We start from the raw sequence: 16,729 nt of genomic DNA, 5'->3' as shown, positions 1-16,729 counted from the left end.
TCCCTGTGTGCCATTAGCGTCCTTCAAAACACACCCCTTCCAACCAGTGTCCCTGTGTGCCATTAGTGTCCCTGTCTTGGAATGCTGCTTCCTTTTCTTTCTCCCCTCCACTGCTGTCACCTGCTGCTATATCCTCAGATCAGGCCAGCAGACCTCACCCCGTGGCCTTAGCCTCCCTTTCCTCCACTCAGTCTCTGTTTTGACCTCTGGCTAAGCGGGGCTAAACCTGTTCTCTTTCACCTCTAGCATTTCAACCACTTGAAACCATGAAGTGTTTCTCTTTTTAAAATCTCCCCTATGTTAACCACTTTGATGGAAGTGATTTGGATTGTGTGTGAAAACCCCACACTGTACCCCAGAAGTGCATTAATGTACATAGTTACCATTTAATTAAAAAAAATTTAAAATATTAAAAAAAAAATCTCCCACCATCCCACAAGACTGGTATGAGCTTTCCAAGGGCAAGCCCCTCATCTGGCCCGAGGTGGGCTCAGCAAACCTCTGTGGGTTGATGGAAGCCTTTGAGGAACAACTCGGTCTCCACCTGAACACTTGTCTAGTGAGTTTAAAAGAGTTACTGCTGGGCGTGAAGGGGTGTAGGTGCTGGGTAGGAGTGAGGAAGGGCACATCCTGGCCCAGACTGTGCCAGTCTTGGCTGAATCAGAGACTGGTACCTCTGCCAGTGCCCTCCATATGCGGCTTGTACCTGTGATCACCAGCCGTACTTAAGTCACTGAGGTCTGGCTGTGGGGTGGGACCTGATACCCTGAGGGAGAGGGGAGGAGCAAAAGCCCACGGGCCTGTGCTTCTGGGAAGCTGCTGCTCCTGCTCACATGCTCAGGGCCAGGCGTGGGAGGGGCAGCCTGCCAGGGCCTTTGCTCTGTGCCCATGTTGCAGAGCCTCATGCAAGGCTGCTGTGAGCAGTGGTTGCAGGACTCTAAGCCACTTGTGCCAGATTTCATCTGTAGGATGGGCACTTCACTCAAGGAGTGTGCTGGCCTGGACGTCTCTGTTCGCTCTATGCTTTACCAAGGTTTGTGTCATCTGAGTTGGCCTGGACACTTGGTTGTGTGTGTATTCAAATACATGTAATGTGAAATTGACCATCTCAACCATTTGTGAGTGTGCAGTACAGTGCCATTAAGGCTTACACTCAGTGCTGTGCGGCCGTCCCCACCTCCCCAAACCCCCAGGACTTTTTCATCTTCTCAAGCTGAAACTACCCATTAATCACTGCCCCCAACCCCAGCCTGCAGCCTCCATTCTGCTCTCTGCCTCTGAGTGGACTCCTAGGTGGCTTAGGGAAGTGGAGTCATATGGAGTCTGTCTTGTGATTGGCTCATTCCATAGTGTCTCACGGTTCATCCATGCTGTGGCATGAGTCAGGATTTTATTCCTTTTTATATGGTTGAATAATACTCCTCTGGATGTACGTACTGCTTTGTTTTTTGTCTGTCAGCGGACACTGTGTTGCTTCTGCCTCTTGGCTGCTGTGAGCATGGTGCACAAACAGCTATTCACGTCCTTGCTTTCTGTTCCTTTGACCGTATACCTAGAAGTGGAATTTCTGGACCATATGGTAAATCTGTTTTTATCTTTTTTTAATTTTAATTTTAAGTTTTTAATTTTTATTTTTTTTTGAGACAGAGCCTCAAGCTGTTGCCCTGGGTAGAGTGCTGTGGCATCACAGCTCATAGCCATCTCTCACTCCTGGGCTTAAGTGATTCTCTTGCCTCTGCCTCCCAAGTAGCTGGGACTACAGGAGCCTGCCACAATGCCTGGCTCTTTTTTGGTTGCAGCCGTCATTGTTGTTTGGAGGGCCCGGGCTGGATTTGAACCCGCCAGTCAGGTATATGTGGCTGGTGCCTTAGCTTGAGCCATAGGCGCTGAGCCTGTTTTTATCTTTTTGAGGAACCTCCCCACTGTTTTCCACAGTGGCTGTACCATTTTATCTCCCATAAATGATGCATGAAGTTTTCAGCTTCTCTATATTCCCACCTACATTTATTATTTTCTTTTCATTTTTGTTTTTAATCACTACTCTTGTTATGTAAAATGAGGTCTCATGGTGGTTTGGATTTGTGTTTGCCTCATAAGGGGGGGATGGTGAGCATCTTTTCATGGGCTTGTTGGCTATTTGTATCTCTTTGGAGAAATGTTTATTTAAATCCTTTGCCCATTTTAAAATGGTTTCATTTTTTGTTGTTGAGTTTCAGGAGCTCTTAATACATTCTGGATAGTAATCTTTTATCATATGTATGATTTGCAACTAATGTCTCTCCTATGGATTGCCTCATTCTCATGACAGTGTCCTTAGATGCACAAAAGTTTTTAATTTTGATGGAGTCCAGTTTGTTTTTTCTTTTGTTGTCTGTGATTTTGGTGTCTTAAGAAACAACTACTAAATCTAATGTGATGCTTTTCCCCTTGGTCATCTTCTAAACCTGTGGCCCCCAACTCCTTGGGCTGTAGACCAGCACTGGGCAGTGGCCTATTAGAAGCCAGGCTACCCAGCAGGAGGTGGGTGGTGGGCAGGCGTATGAAGTTTCATCATCTTTACAGCCATCCCCATCACTGCCTTCTATTGGATCAGCCTCAGTATTAGATTCTCAGAGGAGCACAAAACCTACTGTTAGCTGTGCATAGAGGGATGTGGGTTGTGCACTCCTGATGAGAATTAATGCTAATAATCTGAAGTGGAACTAAGAACATGAGCAGCACACTTGAGGTGCCATCATCTCCCATCACTCCTATCTAGTTGCAGGAAAACAAGCTCAGGGCTTCTACTGATTCTGTGTTACAGTGAGTTGTGTGATTATTTTATTGTATGTTACAATATGATAATAATAGAAATAGCATGCGCAATAAGTGTAATGTGCTTGAATGAGCCTGAAACCACCCCTCTGCCCCCTCCCTTCCCTGTCCAGTCTGTGGAAAAATTGTCTTCTATGAAACCGATCCCTGGTGCCAAAAAGGTTGGAGACTGCCACTCAAAATGTTCTGCAGCTTTTGCTCCATTTTGAGCTTCTTGTCATGAGTCCTCCAGCTGGCCGTTGTGGTTGGGGAGGTGAGAGGGTCTGCTCACTGCTCCCCTTGTGTTTGAGAAGAAGGTGACCCTTGGCTGGGTGGTGAGAGCATCTCAAGGGAAGCTCCTCTGGCAGGGGACACTTGGCCACTGGGCAGGGGCCTGGGTGTCTTGCTGCCCTGCCAGTAGCCACATGGCCTGGCACACCAGGTATAAGGGTTCTTGTACCTGCTGTACCTGTTCTTGTACCTACCCTTCTGTTCTCCCTTAAAAGAAAAAGTTTATTTGGTTCCAACCCCCAGGAAAGCCCCAGTGGGCATTTTTGCTGCCCCTAAGTTTCCCCCAGACCACCAGAGCATATGCAGCACAGGTTTGGGTGGTTGGGGGGTGGGGGAGCTGCACTGTGCATGGCAACTCCCAGCACCCAGGATTAGCCAGTGCTCTGTGTTTCAGAGGTGCCTTCTGCTAATACAGGGAAGCCCCAAAGCCTCAGAAAGCCCATGCTGTCTCTAGATAGCCCCAGAGCCAGCTCTTAAGGGGAGACCCTTTAGGAATGGGGTTCTGCAAGGATCGAGCTCCAGCTGTGCCTAGGACGTGGCTGGTGTTCCCCAAGGACTGCTGTCTGCCTCAGTCCTAGAAAAAGGAAGGGCCTCTCCAGACCTGCTGCAGCAGGTGAATCAAGCCCCCAGTGCAGCCGCCCACCAGCTCTCTGCAGGCAAGCCCAGCTTCCTTCTGCCTGGTGTGGGCATGGGGACCACAACCATGACCATAGGTCAGTGCTGGTGGCCCTGCCTACAAGTTCTCCGATAATCTTGGGTTGCAAAGACCAGGGAGGAGGAAGGGGTAGGGGTAGGGGGACCAGTCACAGGGTCAGACTTTTCTAGGTGGCCCTAAGGGGGCTTGAGGTTTGAGGTCTAGGGGCTTGGGGAGCAATTGTTTGCCCTGGGGGAAAGACTTTGTTCTTGTGCTTCTCTTGTTTTCCTGTTTCAGTGGAGGAGTGGGAGCAAAAGGGAAGAGCCCCACCCAGGCCTGGGATGTGAGCCCCGCTGGCACTTTAATGGCTACTGCCTGGGATCTACTGAAGGCCACTCAGTACTCTTTCTGGCCTGGCTCTTCTTTCCCTGTGCCGCCTTATGCTCCCCAGGGGTCAACTGGAAGCAGAGGCTGGCTTTCCTGAAGCTGAACCTACTTGGGCTAAGGAAGGGGTGGAGGGTCCTCAGATAGTAGCCCTGGCTTAGGGCCACTCTGGCTGCTGACAGAGAACAGGGAGGAGGGCTGGGCTTCAGCAGGGGTATGTGCCCTTAGAGGGAGCCTCCTGCCCTGTGCCTTCCTGCTTAAACAGTTTGCAGGCTTGGCAGTTGTCCTTATGGTGCAGGTGTGGAGGCCAGAGAGGACCCAAGGCTCCAGATGGTTGTAGGGCCAGGCAAGGACAGAACCTGTAATTTGGCCTGCAAACCGAAACCAGGGAAACTAGGTAAAGCTCGACCTCCTAGGAGGCCTGGATTCTTAACCTCTGGAGGTGCAAAATTAGGGCAGAGAGCTTTTTGGAGCTGCTGCTTTGCTGACAGCACAAGAGGCAAGGCATTCTCTCTGGCTGGATTTGGGTTGCGGCCCAGATATCTGCCCTTGCTGCTGAGAATGCAGATAGATATATGTTGCCTTGTAGGCAGAGGCAGGGGAGGGGAGAGGCCTGGGGGCTAAGTGGCCAAGGGGCTGGCTCCAGACCAGAGCGTCTGAGGGACAAGAGATGCATCCTTGTGGCAGTTTCATCCTTGTGCAGCCATCACAGGGCACCCTGAACAAACTTAGGTCGTACCGCCTTCCATGTACCCACACTGTGTGGCACGGCCTACGGCTCCATGCTGCAGTCTGTGGTGTGACTGCTGAGCACTGCAGGCAGCCGTGGCACAGCAATAAGTGTCAGCACAGAGAAGGCTCAGCAGTATGGCACCACAGTCCTACCACACAATGTGGTCTGCCGTGACCAAAAGCTGGCTAGGTGGTGTACAGCTGCGGCTTCTCTGTGGCTGGCCATTCCTTGTGCAGGATGGGGTGGTTGCACCTGCTTTAACAGTGTCGTTGGCAGGATCCACTTGAGAACGCAGGGGAAGGGTGTGGCCTGGGGTGTGGTGTTCAGCAGGGGTATGGGGAGGGGACAGTACTGTGGCCAGTGCCATTGCTGGCAGTGGCACCATCAGAATTGGAAGGAGCTGTTTTTGTAGTAGGTTGTCAGTATGTCCACAGACCTGTCCTCCAAGAGCCCTGCTTGGAAGCGAGGCATAAATGTCATTTACAGAGTTAGTACCACGTCCTCACATAGTGCTGGTGGGAATGGAGATTGGGAAGTAGTTGGGCATTTCCTCAGAGAGTTAAACAAGGAGTTACCCTCAGACCGGCATGTCTGCTCCCGCATCTGGGAGCAGTGGACATGTACCAACCACACAGGTCCTGCACAGTGTCTGTAGCAGCTCTGCCTATCTTGCCAGAGTGGGAACATCCCAGTGTCCGTCAGCAGATGACTGGACACATGAAATGTGGTATAGCCACATGGTGAATGTTATTCAGCCATCCCAGTGAAGTGGTGATACATGCTGCAGTGGTGATGTGCCTTGGAGTTTTGCTAAGTGGAAGAGGCCAGACACAGAAGGCTGCGTGTTGTATAATAACAGAATTCCACTTGTATGAGAGATCTAGACGAGATAAAGATACAGAGGCAGAAAGCAGAGGGATAGCTTTGCAGTCTCGAGGGACCGTGTTGGGAGCTGTGTCAGATTCCCAGCGATCCTGGTGTCTTTCTTTCACGCTTTGTGACTTCTGTGTGACTCTGAATGTGCTCAAAGCCACTGAATTGTATATCTTAACTAGGCAAATTGTATGGTATGTGAATTAATCTCAATAAAGTTATTAAAAAGAAAAGTTAATACTAGGGTTAACTAAAAATGAGGTCACCTGGTTTCAGAGCAGGAGGTTTAAGCTGTTTCTTCGTACTCCATGGGAAGCTCTGTGACCCGTGGGAGCAGATTGGGTTTTGGGTCAGTTTTCCTGTCCTGGATGACTATTACTTGGCTTTTGGCTGTGCCCTCTTCTGTGTCTTTTATAGGATTAGGTAATGCCCATCTTACAGGGAGGATTATTAAAGGGGGCATGAGGGAGACTATAATTGCAGGGTCCTGACACAGTGAGCGAGTAATATGAATTTCTCTCAATCCTGGTTTAGGTTGCTATGTCTTTGCCTTTCACTGATGCTTCTGAGACCCTTTTTGGAAGGAGATGGAACCCCCATTTCACACGTGTGGAAGCTGAGAGGCAGAGAGGGTGTGAGTGTTCCCTTCTACTCCTGGAGGAGGCTGAAATGCAGGGCCATGCCCAGCAGCAAGGCTGGGTCTTTGGCTGGGGACCAAGTGCCCAGTGAAACAGCTGCTGTGCAAGAGGGGTGTGCTTGCAGGCTTTGTGCTGATGGGCAGTGTGGTGACATTGAACCCAGGGGCAGCAGCCTCACATGAAGCCTGTGCCCCAGGGCCCTGAGGGTGATCCCTGATAAGGAAGTAATAAAATTTCTGTTGCTGTGCTCTGTTTTCCCCATGTAACCTATCTTTGGATGTGTGCATTGTATGTTATATTTTGTAAAGGTAGGCTCGTGGTGCAGATAGAAACTTATCCAGGGCATGTGTTGTCAGTGGCAGGAGACCCAGGGCCCAAGGACTGGGGTGGGAATTGATGGCTGGAGAGGAAGAGTCACCCTGGAAAGTGCCTGGCTGTCCCCTGTCTTTCTGTGATTGCTCCTGGCTCACTCTGATGATGAATCTGTAGAGTGGTGGGCCTGGAGCTTTAAGCCCCACATCAGCTAGTCCTCACATGGAATCTGTAGAGTGGGCCTGGTGCTTTAAGCCCCATATCAGCCTACATACTGTCCTCTCACTGGCCCATGGTATCAGTTTCCTTGTTTTTCAAACAGGAGGCTCTGCCTTTGAGAAGGAGGCTCCTTGGCAATGCTGGGGTTGTTCTTCTGTGTGTGGGCACCCAGCAGAGCAGCCTTAGTGTGGCCTGCCAGGGTCTGGACAGGCAAGGGCTACAGCTGGGGAGAGGAGGTAGGGACGGCCAGAACCAAGGTGCTACCCATCTGCTTGTGGGGTTAGTGCTCTGTGTGGACCTCCCCAGCCAGAAGGCAGTTGGGATGTGGATCTAGGCCCTTGCCCCCTGCTCCCCACAGACCTCTCCACTACTTGGTTGGAGGGCAGCCCCACCAGGCTCCCAAGAGGGTTAGGGAGAGGCCCCTATAGGCTCCTACACTGATGGAGAACACTGGGCAGCTCCTCATACCCCCTGGTGTCAGTGCAGAGGTTAGAGCCTTCCTGTGAGCCTAGCCCTGCCACCTCCATTCTGAGCTAGGCTCACAGAGGGGGCCTGAGGCCCCATAGGAGAAGACTTTGTAGAGCTGGACACAGAGTCTGCACATGGCAAGTGCTCTGCCACCCCAGTGCCCATTGGGCCTGCCTCCTGTACATGGACATCAAGGGATGTGCAGGTGGGTCAGAGGAACTCATAGGCTAGCTTGGTGGAAGTAACAGGAAGAGCCTACGGACTTGAGCTCAACCTGCACCTGACAAGTAAAGAGAGAGGCCTGTGGGGAGTGGCTGGTCTGAGCACAGTGTGGGGGCCAGACCCATGTTCTGCACCCACGTCCTGTTCTTCAGTGGGCAGCTCCCAGCCAGGCAGTGGTGGAGGCTGCCCGACTGCAGGCCCCCCAAATGGCTACTGTTCATCTCCCAAATCCAATGAGCAAGTACCTGCTTCTCCAGGAAGGGTGACCGTGGAAGTTGTGGGCTCTTGGGTTCGGCTTGGTGGAGAAGCTGGTAGCTTCCCCAGAGGCAGCTGTACTGTGAAGCACCGTCAGTACAGAGGGCTCAGGGCAGCGGGAGCCAGGGACAGCATGCCTGGTTGCAGCCATGTGACCTGTCTGCTTTCCTAAAGCATCCTTGCATCTGGAGAGTGAGAGGCCCAAGATGTGGGACTTGATGTCTTCAGATAGCCTTCTGTAGCCCCTTTGTTTTAGCAGGTTTCTCAAAGCCTTCCTTTCCTTTTTTTTGGTCTTTTCTCCCTAATTTCAGTGTCATAACAACTTTTGTTGCTATAAGAAAAAGTTAGGAATTATCCTGGCCGGACAGCCCTTATCGAGCTGCTCTGGGCCCAGGAGGGTGCCGGTGGGCTGCCCTGCCTACAGCCTGCTTCCTGGGATGTGGCTCTCTTCCAGCCTCCTCCTTCTCTAAAAATAACCTTGCTGTTTTAAAAACACTGCCCTGCTCTCTTAGGATCAGCAGTCCTTTGAGACCAGGATCTTGGCTGCCATTGTCCTCCTCCAGCTGTCTTCTTCCTGTCGCCCCCTTCCCTCTTCTATGAGTGGGAGATTGTCGTCCTAGCAGGAAGGGATGTCCAATTGGGTGTCCTCTGGGGAGATCCTGGCCTGGCCTCGCCCAGATCCTGGCTGGGTGTATAGAATCTTGAGAGTCTGGAGGAGGGAGGCCAAGGGTGAGGAGGTCTGGGGTTGCCCTGGGGCTGCAGGACACCTGTGCCCTCTCTGACTGGCCTCTAGGGACTGACTCTGGCATTGTCTTCTTGCAGCCCACGACCCTCCCTCAGGGCACCATCAACATGAACCAGTGCACAGATGTGGTGGATGGGGAGGGCCGCACAGGCCAGAAGTTCTCCTTGTGCATCCTGACGCCTGAGAAGGAGCATTTCATCAGGGCAGAAACCAAGGAGATCGTCAGCGGGTGAGCGTGCTTGGGCTGCAGGAAGACACACTTCTTGACCACCCTCGGGTCCAGACCACTTGGGGCCATGTGCTGGTGGTTGGGTCGGTGTCATTGCTCTCTTCCCCACATGTCTCTTCTTCTCAGCATCCCTATGCTCTTCCCTGTCTCCTTACTCAGCATCCCTATGTACGCAGTCACTGCTCCAGAAACTAGACTTGGTTTCTGCACATTCACTGCGGCTGCCACTCATGTCCTTTAGACTCTGAGGCCTCCCTCATGGTCCCAGGCCGCTATACCTTTCTTAGGCCTGTTCACTGGCCTCTGTACCCCCATTCTCACTGTATCCCCAACTCCCCTGTCAGTCTACACGCAGGGAGATAAGTCCACAAACGATTTCCAATGTTGCCCCACTCCCATCTCATCCCCATCACCTGCAGGGTTGATAGAGTTCTAGTTCCCAGCCCACCCCCATAACCATTGCACACTATCCCCAAAGACTTGCTGGGCTCCATCTTCTGTGGAAGCTCAAGATGGCCTCAGTACATATGGTCTTCCTTAGTGTTGGCCCTGAGGGTAGTGTGTCTCAGTCCCTTGTATTTCACGGATGACCCCTTTGCTGTTGCTGCGCCAATTGGCTCTTTTGTCCAAGTAGAAAGAATGGACCTTTCTTCTTCTCTCCACTCCTCTGAGAGTAGGAGGAGGGTCATGATGCAGCCCAAAGTCCTAGCTCCTGTCTGCTGAGCTCATGGTGGCATCTGCCTTCTGAGTACGCCCAGCCCAGCATGGGGGGCACTTGGTACACATGGACTATGAGCGGGGCTATAGTGTAAAGCCACATATCCCTGGCTTTGCAGGGTCTGCAGAGGTGAGCAGGTGCATCAGGCCTGGCCAGGGAGCAGGAGCTGGGTCTTGGCGAAGCCCTCTCATCTTTTCATGGCTGATAAGAAGGCAGGAAGTATATCTAGGGGTGTTGGGGGTCAGGCTGTCTGTAGCCATGCCCAGCAGACAGAATCAGGGACACGGAGCCCATTAGTTTGAGCACATGGGAGGTTTCCTTGAGCATGGCCCTGGCCGAGGCCCATGAGCAGGGATGCACTGGCAGTGGGCAGAAGTTCCAGTCCATGTGCTGAGGGTGCCGGGGGCTAGTGTGGGGGCACCCTCTGTTGGGGTGCCATGCTCCAAAGTCCTCCTTCTGGGGACATGCTAGAGGAGCACTTTGTGTCTGTTCCTGATCTTAATCTTGAACCCTACCATTTAAGAATATTAGGGCTCTGAGCAGTGCCTGTGGCTCAGTGAGTAGGGCACTGGCCACATATACTGAGGTTGGCGGGTTCAAACCTGGCCCCGGCCAAACTGCAACAACAACAAAAATAGCCGGGTGTTGTGGAGGGTGTCTATAGTCCTAGCTACTTGGGAGGCTGAGGCAAGAGAATCGTCTTAAGGCCAAGACTTGGAGGTTGCTGTGAGCGGTGATGCCATGGCATTCTACTAAGGGCAGTAAAGTGAGACTCTGTCTCTAAAAAAAAAGGATATCAGGGCTTCTCCAGAACTCTCATTAGGCAGTAGAAGGCCCAGGGCCTAGTGGTGGGAGCCTGTCTGGGGTACCCTCTGCACTCCGGCCTCACACATAGCCTGGGCCTTGGTCTGCCCAGATGGGTTCCCTAGGGAGCCTTGGACCTCCCTGTTGGAGCTGGGTCCCAAAAGGGTCTGGGTGACAGGTGGGATGGAAAGGGGATCTGAGGTCCCCAGGATGGGATGGGGAGTGTCCAGAGTGGTGCATTCTGAGACCAGGCCAGAAATAGACATGCTGTGTCCTTTGGTAATAGGAGGGCTGGCTCTCCCAGCAGGCAGCCTGAGTCCTGCTGGGTCCTTAGTCTCCTTCACCTCCTCTGCATGTGTAGGGCAAGGCATTCTATAGGGTCCAGGGCTTGTGTGGTGGTTTGGTAGTGTGTCCAGAGCCAGAATGAGCCCCCTCCCCTCCCAGTCCTGCTGGTTCTGGGCCTCGCCTGCCCCATTCCAGCAGACAGGTTCTTATGGTGGCAGCTTGGCTCAGCACCTCCTGTGGCCCAACAGCTTCTTTACCACCCCACATTCTGGAACACTTAGGCTCTTTAAGGCAGTTGGGGGGCTTCTGCCCCTGCCTTCTCTTCCACTTCCTCCGTCTCCCACCCTTGCAGACCCTTACCCCCCACCCCTCATGGCCTGTTGCCCATCACAGTTCATATGCCTGGTAATTTCATCCCTGGGCTCTGGGGCCCTGACATGGATCTGAGTGCTCTGAGCACAGCAGAGCCAGCCCCCAAGGAGTTACAGACCTCCCACCAGGAGATGGGAGCAGGGGAGTCAGGGACAGACCTGGGCAGGTGTGTCTCTCCCAGGCAGGTGGAGGAAGTTGGTATCTCTCTTTCTGATCCGCACATACCAGGAGGGGCCTGCGGGCTACTGGGGCCACACTTTACATAGCTCTTAGAGGAGGTAGGATTTGCATGGGAGCGGGCACATGAGGTTCTCTGTGCTCTGAGCAGGGGAAACTGCGCCACCCTGACCCTGCACTGCCTTTCATCTCTGCCTTCTGCCATTCTTACTCACCCAAGATTCCCTGACACCCACCAACCGCATCCATCCCTTCCTCTCTTCATGGAGTTTATTTTGTTAACACTTGTAGCATGTCTGGATGGTGTTAAGACATTTACTGGGCTTCTGTGAGAGAACCAAGTGCAGAGGACAGGCCCCATCGTGTGCTCCTGGACCCAGCGTCTCTCTGACTTCAGTCTGAATGGAGAGTAAGATGCCTAAAGGGACCAAGCTTCACATGACAACCCAGGCCCGTCACCACCGTCCCTTCTCCTCCTGGGTCTTTGGTTTTCTGGGGCCAACCCAGGAGAGCTCAGTACCTCCATTTTGCCAGCAACCACAGTGGCAACTCTGCTTTCTTTTTTCCTTGAGGCTCCATCCTGGGAGGCCTATTTTTTGTTTTGTTTGTTTGTTTTTTTGGTATATATATATTTTTTTCCTTATTTGATTTTTAGACAACTTCATTCTGTGGCCCAGGCTAGAGTGCTGTGTCATCATCCTAACTGAGCAATTTCAAACTCCTGGCCTTAAGCAATCCTCCTGCTTCAGCCTCCTGAGTAGCTGGGCCTGTAGGCACCTGCCACAATGCTTGGCTAGTTTTTCTGTTTTTAGTAGAGATGGGGGTCTTGCACTTGCTCAAGCTGGCCTGGAACTTCTGAGCTCAAGGGATCCTCCCAGCCTGCTAGGATTGTAGTTGTGAGGCACCATGCCCAGCCTGTGAGGCCTATTAGTAGTTGACAGCTGACAGCACCTGGATCCTGGGGAATGAGGTGACTTAAGAGTGGCCTTCTGCAGGCACAGCTCTTCCTGGTAGGAAGTCTTTGTTAAGCACTGTGAGTATTCAAGTTGCAAGCAGTGTGAGCACTCACGTTGCATTACCAAGGCTGTCTCCCAGTATCTTCTACTGCCAGACAACCTTGATGAGAAGGTCACCAGCAGTGGGCAAAGCCTGCCCCTCTGCTGGCTTAGCAGATGCACCCATGGAGAAGTGGCCTGCAGCACCTGTGGCGTGGGTCTCTGATGGCACAGGTGTTTGTCTTCATGGAACATTCAGCGTCACTGACTGGTCTGAGCCAGGCTGAGGGTAGCCCCTTAGCAAGCCCAGATTCCCTGGCCACCAGCTGTTAGCAGCATACTCTTCCTGAGTCTGTCCCACAGGCCAGTAACTGTGACTGGCCTGCCCTCTGTCCCTGCCCCAGTCTCGGCATGGTGTGGCATAGGCCCTGGTAGTCTGCACAGATCTGGAGCAGTGTCTCTTGCGGGCCTTCCTGGAGAGGACGCTGGGGCTGCTCTTGCACCACCAGGCCAGAGTTAGAGCTGGGGCTTCAGGGGCAGGGCCCCACTCCCCCCCTGCTCCCCTGTTCCCCAGCCTGCCTTCCTTCAGCCCTGACAGGACTGGCATGAGGTCCTGTCCTCGTGAGGCAGCCAGCTGCTGTTCAGCCCCTTCATTTGTTGTAGGGTCTGTGTAGGGGAAGCAGTGGCCATTGTGTCTGATCTGGCCCTACCCCTGATTTCAGAACTGGAGATTGACGCCCAGAAGGACTAGGATCTACCTGAGCTCATGGGTGGTGGCAGGTCAGATCCAGAGGCTGAGCTTCCTGCCTGCTCTTTTCCACCCTCCCCTGCTGCAGCCCTGGTGGGGAGTCCCTGGGCGTCTTTGCCTGGCCTTCCCCAAAGCCAGGGGCTAAGGCACCCACCCCTGCAGTGGGTGGTTTGGGGAGGTAAGCTGTTTAGTACCCATGACCCCCTTTCCTGCCTTGGGGCCAGCATCTGCCTCCGCAGCCCCATGTGGCTCCTAGTTACAGCCCATCTGTACTTGCCACAATCCATCCAGGGGGTGGCCTGGAGACAGGGTCAGTAACGGAATACTGTGGTCAGGCCTGCAGTCTGCATCATGCCTTGAGCCTACTGTGGTCACTGCAGGGCCATTGGCCTGGCTTGCTCTTCAGGGACTTGCTGTGTCTGGTGAGAGGGCTACTCTACGTGGGGCCTGGACTGCTCCAGCCTGGGCTGCAGAACATGGACTCAAGAGCCAGGTCTGACCTAGTGCTCTGTCCCCTGTTCTCCCAGGTGGCTGGAGATGCTCATGGTCTATCCCAGGACTAACAAGCAGAACCAGAAGAAGAAACGGAAAGTGGAGCCTCCCACACCGCAGGTCGGTGTCCCCTGGGTGAACCTGGGGCCCCGGAAGAAGAGAGATCTCTAGGGAGGTGAGGGTGTGCTGGGGGGGGGGCAAGTGGGGGTTGCAGCAGTTATCAGTCCACTCACTCTTCCTTCTCATGCTCCATGGGCTACAGTCTGCTGTGTCCTCTCTGAGCCACAGGACAGAACCCACAGCAGGGCAGGGTAGCCTGTGGGTGTGCCCTGGGGTGTGATGTGGGGCCAGCTGTAGTGCTGAGTGGTGGGTGGTAGGTGCTGAGTGGTGGATGTCCCCAGCTACTGGCAGGGGGAGCCTGCTGTACACACCTCAGGAAAGGACAGTGGGCTGCAAGGGAGTGGACAGGGGGAGTCCAGGGTGTCCCAGCAGAGTGAGGGGATCTCAGGGATCCTTGACTCTCAGGTGCCCTGCTGTCTATACCTCCTTGGGCTGTGTGTAGATGTGCCCACCCTGGGCTGCAGCAGAAGCCTCCATGCCCTGGAGTATAGCCGGTGCCCATCCTCAGCCCAAGGGTCATCCATCTGCCATCTTGGCATGCTCTGCCCAGCGTTTGCTAGAAGGGAGATGTCCCTGGCAAGGTGGCAGAAACGCACTGGGAGCACTTCCTGGAAACTGAGAATGGAGCTTCCTCTTGGGGAATAACAGTTAACCCGAAGACCTGGTTTGAGAGAGAAGAGAGAAAATCACAGACAGACGAGCAGTGTCTAGGGCCATGCTCGTTTCTGTTGGGACGCCTTAGAAACAGGAGTCTCCTGGATGGGAGGTGTAACCCAGGCAGGGGATGGTTGCTGAGCATCACCCTTGCCCCAGGGCTACTCTGTTCCCCAGCTACTGCTGGCCATGGGCAAGCCTTAGCTTTGTGGTTGGTAGAAGGAGCCACATGAGTCCAGGTTGGGGAGGTCATCTACTTCCCTGAGGGTCTCTTAGAACCCAGGGCTTAGACCTCAGCCCCCTCCCAAGCCCCAGAGAAGCCAACCTGGTGGGGTCTCTCCTTCCCACCCCTGTCTTCTAAGAGCATATCATTTGAGCTTGCTGGTTCCAGAAGCTGTGGTCTTTCATTGGGGGCCATCTCTCTGTCTTGTGGGGCAGCGTGGGGCCTCTGCAGAGGACAGGTGGGGACTAGGGTTGGGACAGGGCCTCTGGGCGGGGCAGGCCTCCCCTCGCAGCCTGATCCCAAAGGCATTCTCATGGCCCAGGGTGAGGCTGGGGTAAGTGTAACATCTTCTGGGCCCCAGTCGAGGCAAGAACCCAAGACACTGCTGTACCTGACCTATTTTTCCACGGCCCAGCATGGGTTGGGAGAGTTTCAGGTGTAACTAGCAGAGTATTTGAAGCATGGACTCTCTGCTGTGCTCTCTTAAATCAAGCCTCTGCCTCAAGGAGCTTGGGTAGGAGAGCTAATGCTACTGCTTCCAGAAGCTTAGGCTATGGATTGGGGAACAGATAGTTTTTCAGTGAGGACAGGGCTCCCTGTCAAGCCCAGGCTGAGAGAGGCCTGGGACATGGGCTCCAGGGAGCTCTTCTTTCCGCACCTCTTCCAACATGCTGGAAGAAAACCTGGAGCAGAAGGAAATGTTGACCCTGCAGGTGTGAGCAGGGTGGGAAGAGTGCAGATCAGGACGGTTGGGTATAAGCCAGGCCCATAGCTGTGTCTCCCTGACCAGGGGTGCAGGGCCTGCCTGGGCCCCCACTCATCTGACAGAGCTCAGAGAAGCCAGCTTCTCCCTCTCCTAGCCTTTCAGGTTTGCCATTTTCCACCTCTCTACTCAGTGTGAGTGAAACCAGTGCCACTGGACTATGCACTCTTCTCTTTCCTTAGGAATCTTTGTTTTGGGGGGGTTATCAGCTGCCACCCCTGCTCAAATTCTCAACCCTCCCTTCCTGTTGGGTCCCCAGCTGTGTGTGCTTGCCAATGAAGTAGGGAGAAAGCCCCATCCAAAACCCCTCCAGAGGGTTTTGGTGACATCTGCAGTAGGGCTCTGGTGACATCTGCTTTGCTGCTGAGGGGTAAGGGTTGGGGGACTAAAGATGACTTTGCATCCAGCGTAGCTAGCAGGTTATTTTGGATGAGTACATCAGGAAGGTCTGTGGCTCGAGGAACAGGTGGCCCTGGGACCGGGTCTCCTTAGGTCATTGGAGCCCTCAGGAAACTGTCAGAAGATACCTTCACTGCTTTTTTCTGAGAGGCTGACTTCTTCCAAGGGAGCATCCAGTCTGGCTTCTGTCTGGTGGCAGCTCTGAGCAGTCTGGGGACATCCTAGTTCTGTGGGAATTGCCATCCTGGCTGGGAATCCTTGCAAAGCTGATAATAGCTTGGACCTGGTGTCCCATCCAAGGCAACACTCCCCCCCCCCCCCCCCCCCCTTAAGCCCTGGGGGTATATGATGGGAGTGCTCACACCCCTTCCTATTGATGCAGGTTCGGGCACCTGTGGCCTCCCCTGGGAGGTGACTTGGGGAGACTGGGTGGTAAGGTGCCCAGGTAGACTGTTGATAACCTTGGGATGACACTGTACTTGCCATTGTGTTTATAGAGACATGTGAGAAAATAGCCTGTGTCATCTGTAATTCTCTCACCAAGACCCTCAAGCTGGAGAAGGGCTAAGGTGGATTTCTGAATGTGGGCCTTGGTCATAGGAGGGGAGCAGGAAATAGGTATTTGTATATGATGCCCTAGAGACAGGCCTTGCTCTTTTAAAGGGACTGAAGCTGTCTTCCTGGCAGCCTCCTTGGCAGAGTGGTTGGACCCAGGGTATGAGCTGGCTCTGCAGGGTAGCTGGGGACCTCAGCCCTGGGGGTCTGTGTGCTGGGTCCATACAGTCAAGGTTCTCTGCATACACAGGTTCTGCCTGAATGCTGCCCCATAGGCACTCCTCCTGCTGGCAGCACTGCTTCTACCTCCTGCAAGGGCAGCTGGCTTGGTCTGATGTGCGAGAGCATGTGTAGGACTGTGCATATGACTGTGTGTGTGTAGGTGGAACCTGCTGGCTTGGTCTGGCACGTGAGAACATGTATGGACAGTGTGCACATGAGAGTGTGTGTGTGCATGTGGGACCTGCTGGCTTGGTCTGGCATGTGCGAGTGTGTGTGGGACTGTACATGAGTGTGTGTGTGCAGGGGGCCTGCTAGCTTAGTCTGGCATGTGAGAGCGTGTGTGGGACTGTGCACATGAGAGTGTGTGTGTGCAGGGGGTCTGCTAGCTGGGTCTGGTGTGTAAGAG

General features: G+C 53.6%; 1 protein-coding gene across 12 annotated transcripts in view; it reads left to right on the top strand.

Moving 5' to 3' along the window:
* The window catches only part of MPRIP (myosin phosphatase Rho interacting protein), a 167,978-nt gene that overhangs the window by 105,863 nt on the left and 45,386 nt on the right, over positions 1-16,729 (top strand). For all 12 annotated transcript variants that reach the window (XM_023507425.1, XM_003800721.3, XM_012811981.2 and 9 more), the window contains 2 exons: positions 8,645-8,796; positions 13,423-13,507. In XM_023507425.1, coding sequence (XP_023363193.1) covers positions 8,645-8,796; positions 13,423-13,507 — 237 coding nt within the window. The remainder of the gene's footprint in view (positions 1-8,644; positions 8,797-13,422; positions 13,508-16,729) is intronic.

This window comes from Otolemur garnettii, unplaced genomic scaffold (assembly GCF_000181295.1).
Source record: "Otolemur garnettii isolate 467f Iridium unplaced genomic scaffold, OtoGar3 scaffold00182, whole genome shotgun sequence".
Lineage (NCBI taxonomy): Eukaryota > Metazoa > Chordata > Mammalia > Primates > Galagidae > Otolemur > Otolemur garnettii.
Note: the sequence above shows the minus strand (reverse complement) of the source record. Positions and strands in the feature narration are given on the sequence as shown.